Source organism: Acanthochromis polyacanthus, chromosome 10, assembly GCF_021347895.1.
Source record: "Acanthochromis polyacanthus isolate Apoly-LR-REF ecotype Palm Island chromosome 10, KAUST_Apoly_ChrSc, whole genome shotgun sequence".
Classification (NCBI taxonomy): Eukaryota; Metazoa; Chordata; class Actinopteri; family Pomacentridae; genus Acanthochromis; species Acanthochromis polyacanthus.
This window is the reverse complement of record NC_067122.1, coordinates 19000267-19015681: the sequence shown is the minus strand read 5'-3', so window position 1 is coordinate 19015681 and position 15415 is coordinate 19000267. Positions and strand designations below refer to the sequence as shown.

The 15415-nt window shown below is 39.8% G+C and overlaps 1 protein-coding gene across 1 annotated transcript in view; it reads right to left on the bottom strand.

Moving 5' to 3' along the window:
* The window catches only part of LOC110957763 (dedicator of cytokinesis protein 2), a 98321-nt gene that overhangs the window by 52217 nt on the left and 30689 nt on the right, over positions 1-15415 (bottom strand). Inside the window, exons 25-26 of the mRNA XM_022203956.2 lie at positions 5166-5308; positions 181-276 (exon numbers count right to left, since the gene is read on the bottom strand). Of these exons, the coding sequence (XP_022059648.2) occupies positions 181-276; positions 5166-5308 (239 nt within the window). The remainder of the gene's footprint in view (positions 1-180; positions 277-5165; positions 5309-15415) is intronic.

The following is a 15415-nucleotide window of genomic DNA, read 5'->3' as shown; positions in this document are numbered from 1 at the left end:
CATACTTTGTGTTCCAGAGCGACATTGAATTTCAAACAGGATTAGATGGAGCTGCTTTCCTGTAAATCTAATTTGAATAACATTGCGTGAACAGACAAAAGCTTGAAGACGCGAGACAGACTCGTGCACTTCAATAGAGCTCAGCATATAAGACCTACATGAAAAGCTGCATGTACTTACGATCAGAGCGTGATCTCGACCCATCGTGATGACTGTCCGGTTTATGATTCTCAGCAGAGATACCACAATGTCCTGGATATGTTGAAATGTTTCCCCCTGAGAGAAGCATAGTCAAAGTACAGGAGTGTGGTGGAGGAGGAGAAAGAGAAAACAGAGAAAGGGGAAGATAAAAGAGGGAAAAAAAACAAGATAAACAAGAGATTTGTTAGATTTTCTCAGGTGTACTAATACTCAAAAACCACAGACAGATTCAGAACAGCTCCTGCCCTGTTCAAAAAACATCCATAGGGAATAATGACTTTGGCCCTGGTTCCATAAATGTCTCAGAACATCTCCTCTACAAAACTTAAGACTTATCAGGTTTTATCTGTGCTGTCATTTTGCCCCCGTGTGAACTCTCCTTGGCCTACAGACAACCAAGTTCGCACAATAAGCTTAAGCTTGACTGTGGTTCTAAATGGACGGTGGATCAAACGATACAAGAAAGAGAATAAAGTTTTCTGAATCTGAGGTTTTTCCCCTTCTCAGAAAACGAGCCTCTCCAGAGCATTCACTTAATCATCCTCAGCGTGGTTGTATATTAACTGTGAAAGGCTTCTGACACATTAATGTGGATTTTCTGTGCAGACCTGCTTTCCTCTTTCTATACCTCCATCTCCTTTGAAGCCACTTTACTGCCATGTTTCATTTCCTCCATTTGTGCCGAAGGAAACAAAGGGGACAAGATGTTATTAATAGTCTGTCTTGGTGCTCAGACTTGTCTCAGGCCAGATTACTGCTTCATGGTTACAGAGAGTCTACAGATTTGAAAAAGCAAACTTAAATCTGGAATATGAAGCTGATTTTGCGTATAATATCAGAATGCTATGTCATGTGGGCTGCCTTCAGGTGGTGTTCACACTTGAACACATTTAGTGCATTAACCATGGCTGGACTTTCAGTTCACGCTCCGCTAGTCAGTCTCACTGAGTTTCATCTGAGTAGGTGCTTGCTACCTTTCATTTCATACTCCATTTAAATCCATTTAATTCGAAGCCAAGAGGTGGCGATACCCTTTACCCTGATATGATTTTTAAAAATGTTTGAAAAATGTTTAACAGCACACTTTTACACAGAATTCATTAAATGGAAATACCAACGTCTGCTTGTAATTCGTTCTGTTTTTTTAAACCAGCAGTAAGTAACATAGATTTTCAATCAAAGCAATTTTATAGCATAATAGTCTTTTTCTAATAATTTAGTTAAAGCCAAAATTCAGAAATGTAGAGATTTGAAAGTAAATACATCAGTATTATTGAATAACCATTCTGTGCATAGTGGGGATGTTTCACGGCAATACTTTCAAAATAAATTTCTATATGAATATGAAGACCCACAATTAGATTAGAGAATTTTATGCTCCCTTTTATCATTCTTTTAGACCTGAAGCACTCAAATAAGTCAGGAACATCAGTCGTAAAGACCCGCAAAAGACAGTATAGATTTACCTTAATATTTCAGATGATACAAACTCTCTTATCACAGTATCAATAAATAATATTCTTCTGTAAATACTGACACTGCTTTTAATATATAATATTAATTTATTTTATGATGTGTTTTATGACTTGTTTTACGACGTTCCTCTGTTTTAATGTTAGCAGATTTTATAATTGTCACTATGTAAAGTATCTGAGTATTTTTGAAAAGCAAATAAAATGTATTATTATTATATAAATATTGATTCTAAAATAAATACATATTGGAAGGTGGCTTTTAAAGGCGAAATATTTAGGAGCTTGTGTTTGAAGGCCTGTGAAGCCTGCAGGGCAAGAGAAATGTGGTCTAAATAATGATGTAGACATGAAAAATGTAGGCCAAAGCTTCTTTAAAAGCATACACACACATGGAAAACATGCTACATCACAGAGACATGGCATGAGCACTGAAAACACACACACACACACACACACACACACACACACACACACACACACAGACACATTATGCTGCAGTAAAGCCGGTGAATAGAAGCTGACTCAGATTTGCCTGGGGATAGTAACTCACTACTGAAGCATCTGCTACATCCAAACACACCTTAGCACAATTGCTGCAGGGTGCAACTGTGAGTGTGCTCGCGTTTGTGTACAACCCTGTCAGTGTAATCCGACCTAAATATAAGTATGCGTGTCCTTGAGTGAGCTGATCAGCAACGCATTAAAAAAAAAAAGACTGAAGGTCCAAAAATAACAGAAGTAGGTAAAAGGAGCGAAAGTTCAAAGTTTTAAACACGTCTCTCCTTTCCATCTCTGTGTGTGAGTGTGTGTGTGTGTGTGTGTTCTGGCCTGACAGCAGATGATTTGAAGGGCCTGATGAGAATCGGGTAGATATGATTAAACCACATTAAATACACTGACTCACAGCCACAGGACGCAGACAAGATAAACAACAGAGAAAGCGTGTGCGTGTCATCTTGCATACCATTTCCATTTCAGACCACCACACACTCGCATAGTTAGGTTGAGGCGCAGCTGTTGTTCCTAAATAAGCTTAAATCTTTCTGGCTCACTGCAGGTATTTTGGTCTCCTGGAAAGAGTTTCTCAGACAGCAGTCTCAGAGCAGTAAGAACAAGGGATGAGAGGCATAGTGCTTTCTCTCTCCCTCTCTCCTGAAGTTTACCCTCTGTTCATTTATTCCAAACTGTAGCCAGGCCGGTTTATCATCTCTACTAGCAACGATATAAACAAGAAAAACAGAAAACATTGTTGTGGGGGTTGTGGGAAAGCTCTGGCAAGCCATGTGTTGCCGTCTTTCTCTGTTAGTATCCTCACTTCATCACACACATGCATACAACTGCACACACACACACACAAAAGTAACAAAGTTACTTAGAAATTCAACAGAAACTCTCCCGCAGACATGAGCATCTGCTTATCGCATCATCTTCAATCTCTGTTTCCCTTTCTGAGTCTCTCTCTCTCTCTCTGGTTTGGAGACATCTGTGGTGTGACAATTTAATCAGGTACCACCCAGAGCGAGGAAAAGAGAAGGGTGAAAAACAAAGGAGGGAGGGTGCAGAAAACAAGAGGTGGAGGAGAGGAGGCGCCATCGTCCCCTATCACCTCCTCTTCCACTACTTCTGCTGTTCCTACTTCTTCTGCCTGGTCTCTCTCTCCCTCTCTATTGCCTTGTTGCGAAATCCCTCCACCATATCGTCTATGAAATAAACATTCTTGCCTCTGTCTGTTTAGCTGTTAACTTGGGTTCTGCTTTTCCATGCAGCTTTTTCATCCTATTTGCATAGCCATGAGCGATGTTCATTTCTCTGGCCTTTCCTGCTCAAGCTCATTTGTCCTGGGGCGATTTTAAAAATGAATCCAACCTAGTTTGCTTTTTCATCCAGATAACAAATCTATGTGTGTGTTTGTGTGCAAATTCCTGCAAATACTACCATAATCTACATTTTGACGCCTATACGTCGCCCAAATACAGACTTTTTCCCCCTCAGGTTGCTAGACAGAAAAATTTTACGAGGCTGTGCGTCACTGGTTCCGTGGTCTGTGCATGATTACATTTGCACCTGTCATGTTCATTTGACACTCTGTCCCCACCTGCTTTTGTTTTTACAGTATATCCAACCAATGCAAATTCATCTAATCAAATTCCCTCCACTGCACATTCATCAATTTGTTCTCTTCCAGCTCGATCCTCTCGCTGTCTTCTCTAAGCTCACGCTTCATTAGTGCATCCAAATAAATAGAGCTGAAAAAGCCATACCTTCACTTCAAAGACGCTGCAGGTCGTCAACAACTTGCAGAAGCAATTAAAAAGCCCTCAGCTGGATGCCAGTGATGTATTTGTTGTGTGTATGCATGTGCTCAGTTCAAAAGCTAACTGGATTCTGTTTCTACAGACTAACATTCAGCAACATGTGTGAAACTAAATCAATTAGATTCTAATTGGTCAAGGCCTGCTTCATTGCACGAGTGGATGAGTGAAGACAAAACAGCTTAAGGCTGTCTCCTCTTTTAAAGACAAATTCCACTGGGTTTGCACAGAGCTCAGGGGAAGATCAAATTCATCCAGTGATGAGGAAGATCAAATGAATAAGATAAAGGAAATGTCTTCTAATGCGTGGGCTGAATCATTTTTACTCTCACCTTTCCCTGATAAAGCTCACTGTGAACTGCTCTATGTCAGCTGAAAGCACCTACAGCAGTGTTTAGTATGATTATGCTGGTGAGCTGGGTGCTTTTATGTTTTTTTTAACCATTTAGTATTTTTATGCATGCAGATGGTGTCTACAATAACTATTGTAGTTGGTGTTGTTGCTGCTTGCTCCTGGAATCAGGTTGAGTCACGTGCGCTGCATCTCAAGTGACCACTTGGTATGTAATTTTGTTTCCCATCAACATCTGATTGTATCCGTGGGAAAATGGAACTGCAAATGGAAAAAAGGCACATTTCCACCACACAGCTGCTGTGCAAAAGATTGGGAGTGGGTTTTTTTGCATACTGGTTAAAATGACACAGAAATACTCAAAATGAAAGAAGTTACAAAGACAGATAAGGAAAGGAAAGGTGATAATGTAAAAAGGCAAAAAAAAAAATCCCATATAAATGTTCCCACAACACTACATTGATAAATCAACTGCAATTACATAATCAAATTCACAAATGGCCCAAAAGGTCAGATCTCAGTGTGTACATAATGGGTGTGTTAACATTATGTTTTACTATGATAAATAATTACTTCATTTGTCCTTTACAAATTTGGAATTGCTTTGCTTCAGCAGCTACAATCCCAGTCAAGAGTGAACATCTCACACTAAATATAAAACATTCCCGACCAAAGAATTATTCACAAAAATACTAAAATGTGCTGAAGAGTTTGTGTGAAAAATCTCTAATGTGCAAAATATCCTACATGCACATCCACAATTTCAAAACATGAAACAAAGTGCATATAAACATGTAGTATATAAATGGCTGCTGTGTATCTCACCACGTTGTCCCTGCTGAGGACCTCTAGAATGTTGTTGAGCAGCTCCAAACTGTTTCTTCTCTCATCGTGAGGCCCGTCAGCCATAGTAGCCAGGGCCCCGCTCAGCTCCCGCAGCATCATGGGTAACAGCACATCACGGCACTCTGTAGGAGCAAAAGCATGCATGGTAAGAGATGGCAGGTTTAATATGCACATACACTATAGTAAACAAAGGTCAAAGGTCAAGATAGCAATAATAATCCAGTGCAGTTTTTGTGGAATTCAGGCAGTTGTTTTCTCACAGGCTGCTAGCTGCATGTCCACAGAAAAAGTAGCAGGTGTTTGAACACAGCCAAATAAAGTGAGCCTGAACGGCCTACTGAGCACTTTCAACTGGCTAAACCTCATCTTTCTCCAGAATCCACCTTTTACTTGAGAAAAAAATTGGAAAAACTGTCTAGCATTAGACAGTACGCGTAAAAACTATTTTTTCAGTTATTTCTTTCAGTCTTAAGAAGTGTAGAAACAAACATCTAAAGTACGGCACAGCATCGAGATTCAATTTAATGTTACTCCACTCTGAAAATCCCTTCAAACCCGAAACCCGAGCCTTTACATCAAATCGGTGCAGCACCTGTGGAGACAGCTGCACCCACACAGCTATGAGTAATGATGCCACTGGACCCTGAAGAAGAAATTCAAATCTAACCCCAGACTGCACAATGGAGTAATATCAATCAAGTGTCTATTTGCAGTTCAATGCGTGTCAGCTGCTCCGTCAGATACACAGTCAACACATCAATCACCAAGGCCCGACACTTCCTCCTTCCCTTCTCTCTGATCAATCTGAACCTGTATTTAATTTGTGAGTTAATTTCATCATACATGCAATACATCAACAGTAATTATGGGAACAAAAAAAAAAAACTGTCAGTGAGAAATGACTGAGAAAACAAGGACACCGTTACAATATACACAGCTAAATCTACCACACATGAAGAAATTTATTTCATACAATTATTATGCTATCCACAACGGTGCTTAACCACTCAGTATATCTTTTGTGGATGTTAAATGCTCTCAGCTCTTTTTTGGAGATTTTCCAATGTCATTCTGGGAGCTATAGGAAATCCCAGAAATAGTAAAAGAACTCTAATGGAAATTGGTGTAAAAGAAGCTGTGAGTACATTAATAGATGTGCATTATATGTAAATCTTTGGCACTTTGACGAATTGTATCAATTTTTGAACGCTACTCATCTAAGAATACCCAATGGTGGAATTTTTTTTCCCATATGTGTTGTGGAGTTGTGTCCTACCAAAAAAGAAACTGCACGTTGCTTTGTAATTTGATGCTTTAATGGTGAGAGTGGCGATTTTACCACTATTGCTATGACAGATATTAAAACACTGACTATTAAAGAGTTATGCCATATTTTGTAACTACCTACTGCAATATGCTTACATCTGCTGTCAGTGGCAGTCATTTTCCACAACATCCACAATCTTGCCCAGACTTTCAAATAAAATAGTCATCTTAATCACCTTAAAATCCTGTGCGTTGTCTTCTAAAACACAGATCTCATGGCAAACTTTCTGCTAGTGTGCAGACTTTCCACCTCTGTGCGAGGTAAGAGTTTGATATCGAGGAATGATGTGTTTATGCGCTCTTGTCTATCAAAGACTGTCCTTGAGACTGAGGTCAACAAAACAACTCAAACCAACCATCAAAACGCTACAATGCGTTTATGACATCTATATCTGATGAGTGTTTTATATGAGTGTCTTGAGATTCCAAACATCACAGCTTCTGAACAGAATGCTGTGTGGCAGCTCAATGGAGAAGCGTTGTTGTAAGACCTTCACTTCATCACTTGAATGCACAACGATCTACAGGTCACGCCGCAATTTTAATTTTAATAAAACTCCGAAATTAAGTGAGTTTGACAAAAAAACGTGCAGACATGCGTTTCATTGGGATGCATTAGCTATGTTGAGCAAATTTCAAGTGGATGTGAGTTGATTTTGATAGCATACTTAAATTAATTGAAACCAGTGATCCCCTAGAAGGTAAGAAAAATTATTCTGCACTTGCATTAATTATGAAACGGCTGCCCGAAATGTAAGCTGGAAGCACAAAGGATTTACTGGCCTGATCGCTGCAAGAAACCTCTGGAATAGTCCCTTAATTCCATCCTTCTATTCAGTCCATATATGTTTTATTATTAAAAAGTCAGCGGAGCAACTTATTAGGCATAATGACTTTTAACTGTTGATGTGCATTTTTAAAGTGAGAAATGATGATTTCTATAATGTGCTTTACCATTAACTGATCCTTTTTATTTTTGCTACTTGAGTACCTTGCCCTCTCCCTATCTTGTCATCTTCTTCTTCTTCTCCATCTTTTTGCCTGCCAGCTCCTTCACTCCATCCCTCTCTTTCTAGCTGCAGGTAGACAGAGCCCATTAAAAGCTCATTTGGGCTGATGCTCGTTAGTTCCATTATTAACTGAGCCAAGGCTGTACGCCTGCTGAGTGGACCCTCGTCACAACAGTCACTCTATCACACAAACATGAAGGGAGGAAGGAGGGGATCAGAGAGAGACAAGGGGAAAATGCATGAGTCACTGAATGCCCTTAATGACTCGGAAACGGAGGGAGGAGTAAGAGGAGGGGATGGAGGAGGGGCCAGGACAGGTGCAGCAAATCCAACAGGATGAGGAGGAGGTTTGAATGAAACACATCTTAGTACCATCAAACAACAAAAATAATTTATTAAATTCTATCCATTCTTTTCTACATTATAGAAATTATTTGTTGTTCAAACACCCAATGTTTCTACAACAGACTGGATGCCATGAAACAATGAAATCCACGTTTCACTGGAAAGGATAATGGGCAGATCGAGAGTGAAGTCACAGACCAGAAATCTGAAGTTAGTAAGGAGTCACACACCTGAAATGCACGGAGTAAATAAGGTTGTTGATACTTTCTCAAGGCCTTAGCGAAGTTGGTGAACAGAATCTTATAATATGACATTTCACTGACATGTCCATCCAGAGCATCAAGCCAAAGACCGTTTGTCATACCATGCCGGCTGAAATGATTTCTTATCCAAAAACTGATGAAGTTGTGGACATTCAAATCCCTGCCTATTGGCATGCCAGCAATCAGTGTGCCAGCCACATATTCCTGTCTTCCCCTCGTCATCTGTTGCATTGGAATGAAGCTAAAATTTCTCGGTGGCCTTTTGCAGTCACTGGTCAAAGGAACGTCTGAGTGTTGGTCACACCATCTGATCACGGTCCTTTAAACTTGATGAGAGTGTGGATAACCTCAACGGGAGAAAATTTGTCACCAACTAAACAACACAAAAACTTTGGTGCACCATTGACTAAATTTTATTCTTTTCCTATAATAACAGTAATTTTTCTCAAATTCACAAAAGAAGACCACTTGCGCACTGCATTTAAATTTCTGTTTAATGTATTTAATATCATGTAAAGTGTCAAATTTCACATAAAAATGTTTCTCTGTCAACATTAAAGAACATCTTATAGCGAGGCCTCCTGGTTTGTGCCCTGAGAGAGACGGTGTTTTAGATGCTGCCAGCATTAAGTGTAGAAACCCTGCTAAATCTGTTTAATCCATCAAAGCAGAAACTCATCATCTTTTGTCCTTTCAGATACAGAAAACAATGGGTTGTGTGTTGTAGCAGTATTGTTGTGTGTGCAAGCTTGAGAATTAATCCATCTGCCTTCTGGGCTGAATGTACCATTAAAACCTGTGGACCCGTGAACTCCCATTCCCCGGTGAAATAACCACAAAGCCACCTGCTTCTTTATTCATATTGATCAAGCAGTTGATATTTGTGGGTGCAACATGTTCAGAGAAGAGAACGTGAAATAGCAAGAAGGTGGGTGGGGAGGGGGGTTAGAAGGGTAACTGTGCTATAATACTACATTCTGTGCTTTATGTTTTCATTGTGACAAGGGCCGGGCGTAATGAAAAACCAACCAATCTTGCAAGTTTCAGGCACCCTGATCCGGTGCTAATGTGCAAGAAGACGGAAGAATCAATTAACTATACTGCAAATTGGGTAGTTTGTCAAATCGAAATTTAAAAAAAAATAACAATAATGCATCCAAGTACTTGGAGAGCATTTGGAGTTCTAATGCACATGACAAGCTGCAGATTGTACACATGCTTTTTGTGAAAAATCATGAAGGTCTTAGGTTACGTTTAATCTCTGTCGCTTTCTCTGTTTATCCTCTCAGCCGGTGCACAAAGCAAACATTACTTGGAAAAATGAGGTAGAAAAACAAAAAGAGCATAACAGCAAGACAAAAAAAAAAAAAACAGAACTGGAATGTTGGTTCTTATGTAACTGTAATGCTCTCTTCCAAAAAACAAGGGTAGCAGCGTGGAGTAGCAGTGCTTCTTAGAGACAGCGACACTGGTTGACCTTTCTATGGGGTTCGCTGACACTAGATGCATCTCTGATTGACCAATTTCAGCCATGATGAAGAAAAACAACCACAGTCTCAGGCTTCGAGAACACTCCGTATGACCTGAGCTGAGCATGTGCATGTAGACAAAAGCACTTTTAGTTGAGTCAGCAGCTGCTTTCCATCTTAAAATTCACTAAACTAGAACACTTCAGGCACCCTAATGGTTCACTCATCTCTCGGCATCCCTTGACGGGTCGTGTATTGTCTGTTTTGATTGTACTTAAGTCCTGCTTTTCTTTCAAATCACGTCTAGTGCTCCTAAATATGAGCATCAAAAATGAAGTACAGGCTGCCTTGATAATGTTCCTCCAGACCCTGTGGTGGATAGTCTTCAATCACTGCTGCAGAACAGAGCCTATAACTTCTCGAGTAGTTCTTATTACCTTGCCTGGCCTGGAACAACATCAGGAATCTTAATATCGGCCGCTTCAGTCTGAATGGTGGCTTTCTCAGAGACGTCTTTGAACTGCGCTGTGTTCCTCGAGGGCTTTCAGTCGGGAAAGAACATCAGCTACAGTAGTATGCAGCACCCGAGACTGGGTCATTCTTTAGGAGTGCATTTGAGATGATGCTATTTAAAAGAACACTTTTTCTAGGTCACTGCACTATGCTGACCATTCACTCTGACCTGTGTCAAGGAGCGTATGGTGTAAGGTGTGGAATATTTTTAAAACTTCTAAAAAACTTTTTTTATGCCACTTGATATCATTTTAGTTGGATTTTTATTTTATGTATTGGCTGAGTCAATCCGTATCCAAAGCATCTGTATAAATTAGCATTTATTTCAGATAGAGGGACTTTCAAAGTCATTGTCGCTCACTGATAAAATGCAATTGATGCCTCAGCATAAATGCTAGATTTGTTGGGTTTTCAAAAGCATATTTAGATTCCTCACAGTCTGCTGCCTTTGTCTGCACATCCTTACCTCATTTTTTGGTCCCTCTTATCTGTGCGTTGGTCATATTTTTCCATCTGTTACTTATGTTTTCTGGGTCTTTTTTATAATACAGACTCTGTCCTTTATATTTATTCTTATGCCTGATGCCAATTTAGGGTAAAACCAATGTGTTTTTTTGAGGATCAATGCAGATTACTTGTAATTAAAGAGTTCAAAAACTGATGTTTGGAACCAATGTACATTTAAGTAAAAATGAAACTCTTGACAAACTTTAGGATAGAATTAAGTCCATCCAAAACTTTCGTGAAATGTAACCAGGCAGATACAAATAGTGGACGGGACATTTTTTGAGACTATAGACAGAGAGAGAGAGATAACAGCATTGGAGTCAGCATAGTGCAAATCCATTCATTTTTTTAAAATAAGAGTCAAAATTTGCAACAAAAACAAACAAACAAACATTACAGATATTGTAAATGCTGAATATCATATCTGATAATTGACCGGGCTGTTAATAATTGATGGTCATTTTGCACTTTACCTATCTATTTCCATTTCCTGTCCTGTCACGACAACCTACAATACTGTTCTGTCCATCATAATGCTATTTTCTGGCACAGCATTTCAGGTCAAATTTATTTTACTATGAAGTATCATTAATTTCTCAGTAAAGTGTGTGCAATATTTAAATAGCTGATCATCCAGTTGCCAGTTTTATATTGTTTTAAGCTGTTTAAGCTGTTGTACAGCGATAAACAACGATGACAAAGATTATAAATGACATTATAAAGATCTGTGTTCAGAGAAAAGAAGAATCTGGAGTCCCGCAACAGATTTAAGATCCCCACAGAGCCTTGATCTCAAAATGATAAAGTAAGTCTGAGATAACACAAGACAGATAACCTAAATCCACAGAAGAACTGCGGCAAGTTCTTCAAGTTGCTGAGAACTACCTTCCTTGAAAAACTGCGTGCAAGTGTACATAGGAGAAGCAGTGGAAGTGGAGTAAAAACAATAACTAAGAGATAAATACACACTGAAGATTGTTTTTGAAACCAGTCTCATTTTCTTTTTAGTGCCCAAAGCATTCACAGGTAACACTGAAGAACATTACTACATGTTCTATGTGTTCTAGATCTACTCTGGCTTGAATTTCTCAGAAAAAAACTTCCTTCTGGGCATTTCCACATCCTCCTCTGGGATTGGAAGAGTCTAACCGCTAATCCTAACACCTTTAACTATTTTTGCAGAGGCCTGCGAGCTGCTTCTTTGTAGCAAAGCGGCATAAAAAGAGATGCTGCCTGGGAGGCTCAAGAAAGGGTGAGAGGAGTGATAGTAAGGGAGAGTTAGGAGTAGAAAAACAGGCGTGGTGCAAAGGGCACCACAGAAAGGAGGAATTCACACTGATGCAGCATGTTTACAGTTGGTACATTTTTGCCCACATTTGAGGCAGGTTGATATGTCATATGAAATTAGATAAAAGTAAAATTTAGCAGCAATTTCACAATGCAAAAGTCACATTTTGACACACAGTTGTGAGTAAAATTAACACTGGTGAAAGCAGCAGTGGTTGCACTTTCCTATACACACCTGTGCTTCTATGTTCCACTTGCCTTTATGATTTAGCTGCATGTTGTTGGTTTAGCCTGCAGTGCAACAATGCAATAAATCGATTCAGCCATGCTGTGGAAGAAAGCTTTGCCAACAGGCACTGACAAACAAATGGAAATCAAGGTCTTGCGGCAAATATTGGGATGCATTTTAGTCTTTTCTAGTTTTCATTAAAATGCGCGTGTTTGTACCGACACATCATTGTGCATGTATATATGCACGTCAGTTTTCGCATACATATGCATGCACACAGGTGCAGCTATACAACACACAACACATCCAGAGTGTACACCAGCAGAGCTTCAAGTGCTCATCTATATTCAGCCCAAAATGTCTATTTATTCTAGCCGTAATCTCTACCTTTGACTTTTAATACCAATGTGTGTCTGTGTGCCCAAGTGTGAATTGTCCTTTTTGTGTCTGATTTGGTGCTTCATCGCTATTTGATGTGTTAGTGCTTGAACGTCTTTGTGCCTGTGTGAAAGTGTGGTTATGTGTTTGGGTTACAAAGTTTGTGAGAGCAGACAGCCGCTTGTGCCGGCATGCCACCACACACAGAGCAGCTCTGATGGCTCAGCAGCGAGCTCATCCCTTCTGTGTTCCATTTTATTTCCATTTGACAGCCAAACACAATAAACTATAGCCGATGATAATGAGATGCAATCTCAGGTTCTAAGAGGCATGTAAATCAGAGCTTTTTCCCTCTTTCTCTCTATCCCTTTTTCTTCCCTCCTGCCTGTCCTCTGCTTTCAGGAAGACAGATTGATAGAAAAGATGATAATGAGGAGGTTTGGAGGCGCAACGACAAGTAAATCTTGAGAGGTGAGAGGCGGCTGGGACCAAGCCAACTGTGTTCTCGCTTGGTGATGACTAAATGTCTCTCTCATGTCACTGTGGGTGTTTCCTCTCATCCACTTTCCCGCCATCTTTCATTTGTAATCCTCCCTCCTTTCTTACTTATTCCCTTGCTCCATCGTTAAAGACCATCTTGAATTTAAAAAGCCGTACATTTATTCTGTTTGTATTTCAGCTGCTCACATTTCCTTGTTTTTAATCACAGAGACTGGATATGGTGGGGTTATAAAATACCTGACATGCATGATTTGTAGAAGCAAAAAAGCAGTTTCAAAATGGATTAGTAGGACAATAACTTTTCCCCCTCAAAGTTATGCGTGAAATTGTCTTGCTTGTGTGAATGAGTGCTCTCCCGAAATTATAGGCCGATAAGTTACAGATGATAGACTGTACTAATGAGTAATGGTGACACACGCTGGCGATGGTGCCTGAAAATACGTTTTTCATTGCGATTTTTTATTTATTTTTTTGCTATGATGCTGATAAGACATGGCACAGAGCAAACGCTGTCAGCAAAACTGAAGCAAACACAATCACAGTAAAGGGTGCCGTTTTGAACATAAATACTATTCTTCATGCCCAAGTTTACATTTGAATACATACAATAAAAGATCTCAATGTATGTGTTTTAGGCTGCATCAGTGATACTTGCTTGTTAGTTCAGACAGAAACTTAACGTGTTTGTTATGTTTACCACACAACCAAAGAACTGGTGCAAGAACAACAAGTACTAGATCCCATTGATACTGTTAATTTAATCCCTTAAGTGCTGTTTTCGGATGCAGCTTTTATCTTTTTAGCTTGTGTATTAAACAGAGTGTGAATTATCCTTCTCTTCCTTTCCACCCGTCTTAGTCACCCTCTATGAGTCACCCGCTAATTGCCACCACTCATCTCAGCCTTCCTCCTCTGCTCTATCTTCCATATTAAATTGGCCAACCAATTACTCTATTGGTAGCATTAGTTGCTACAACGTTTTGATCAATTCAACTAAGGTGGATCACGGCAGACAAATGCCTCGCGGTCAACCACCTCGCTGCTTTGACTGATGGGCAGTTTTATTCCCAGTGTCCTCTAATCGGAGAGTAATAAATTACCAAGCCGCTGGCTCCCGCTAAGCCTATATCTGATCTCGGTTTTTAAATCCTGCTTTGTATTTGTTCAGACTGATTAACAGGGCAGCCACTTACACTATCTAAATCTCTTTTTATATTGTATTATTTTATTATTCTATCACCAGTTTACTCCAAAACTGCAATCATTTGTCTTTAATGTTATCCACTTCAGCTGATATCACTGTTGCTGTACTAATAACCCAGCATCCCAACAGGGATGATTAAGCTTTAAATACTCCAAGAAATCAGATTTTGTGATAACCTGAGAAATTGTGCATGCTTAGCAGTACAATAGAAAGCCAGCTTATGCGCAAACCATGCTGTTCTGTCAGGTTCCTACGTCTCTACTTAACATTAACACAATCTCACATCTGCAAGTATCAGTAAGTGTTCATGCACTGTGTCCCTCCACTGTCCTTGTCTGTGTTCCAATGAGATTGCCCCACAGACACAAGCATCAGAATATAAATGAGACGGCAGGAGAATGTGAGACAGAGGCATTTCCCCAAATGATTAAACTCCTTTCACTTTACTCCATTAGGTCTCATCCATCCCTCTTCGCTTCCGCTGTTCTCATTCACAATTTACCGAACGGCAGTCTCTGCTGCAACTGAGTGACAGCAACTAGCCCTCTCACTTTCATTAACCTTCTGGAACATCAACCCGAAGCTTGATATTAAACTCAGCTATTTAGGGTCAGCCTGAACAACAACATTTAAAAATCACTTGTGGCAGATGGTTCCTTTGCTGTCAAACACCCAAAGAGACACATTTGTTCTCCTGCAGGCCACTCTGTGGGACTCAGGAAGATCCGTTAACATCAATAGTTCTCTGGATCTGTGCCTGTCAGTTTTTGGGTGTTTGTGAGTATTATTTCATTGCAGTTACAAGGTATAACTTGAGCTTTAATGTGATGTAGCAAAGGCTAATGTAATGGAACTGAGCACAAAAAAATATGTTAGAGCGAGAAGAGAAGAGAAGAGAAGAGAAGAGAAGAGAAGAGAAGAGAAGAGAAGAGAAGAGAAGAGAAGAGAAGAGAAGAGAAGAGAAGAGAAGAGAAGAGAAGAGCTGTGCAGTAAACAGAGATACTTCATTTCATAAGGCTCAGTGGGGAGCCGAACAGAGAGAATCACTTTGAAACAGCCTGAGGGGACTGCCATATGACTATTATGGGTTTTATGATGCACATGTCTTTCTCTTAATATGTCTATATAACTAAGGACCCGGCATATGGGCACATGGGGGCTTACTGGACCACCAAGCAACACACACACACGCACACT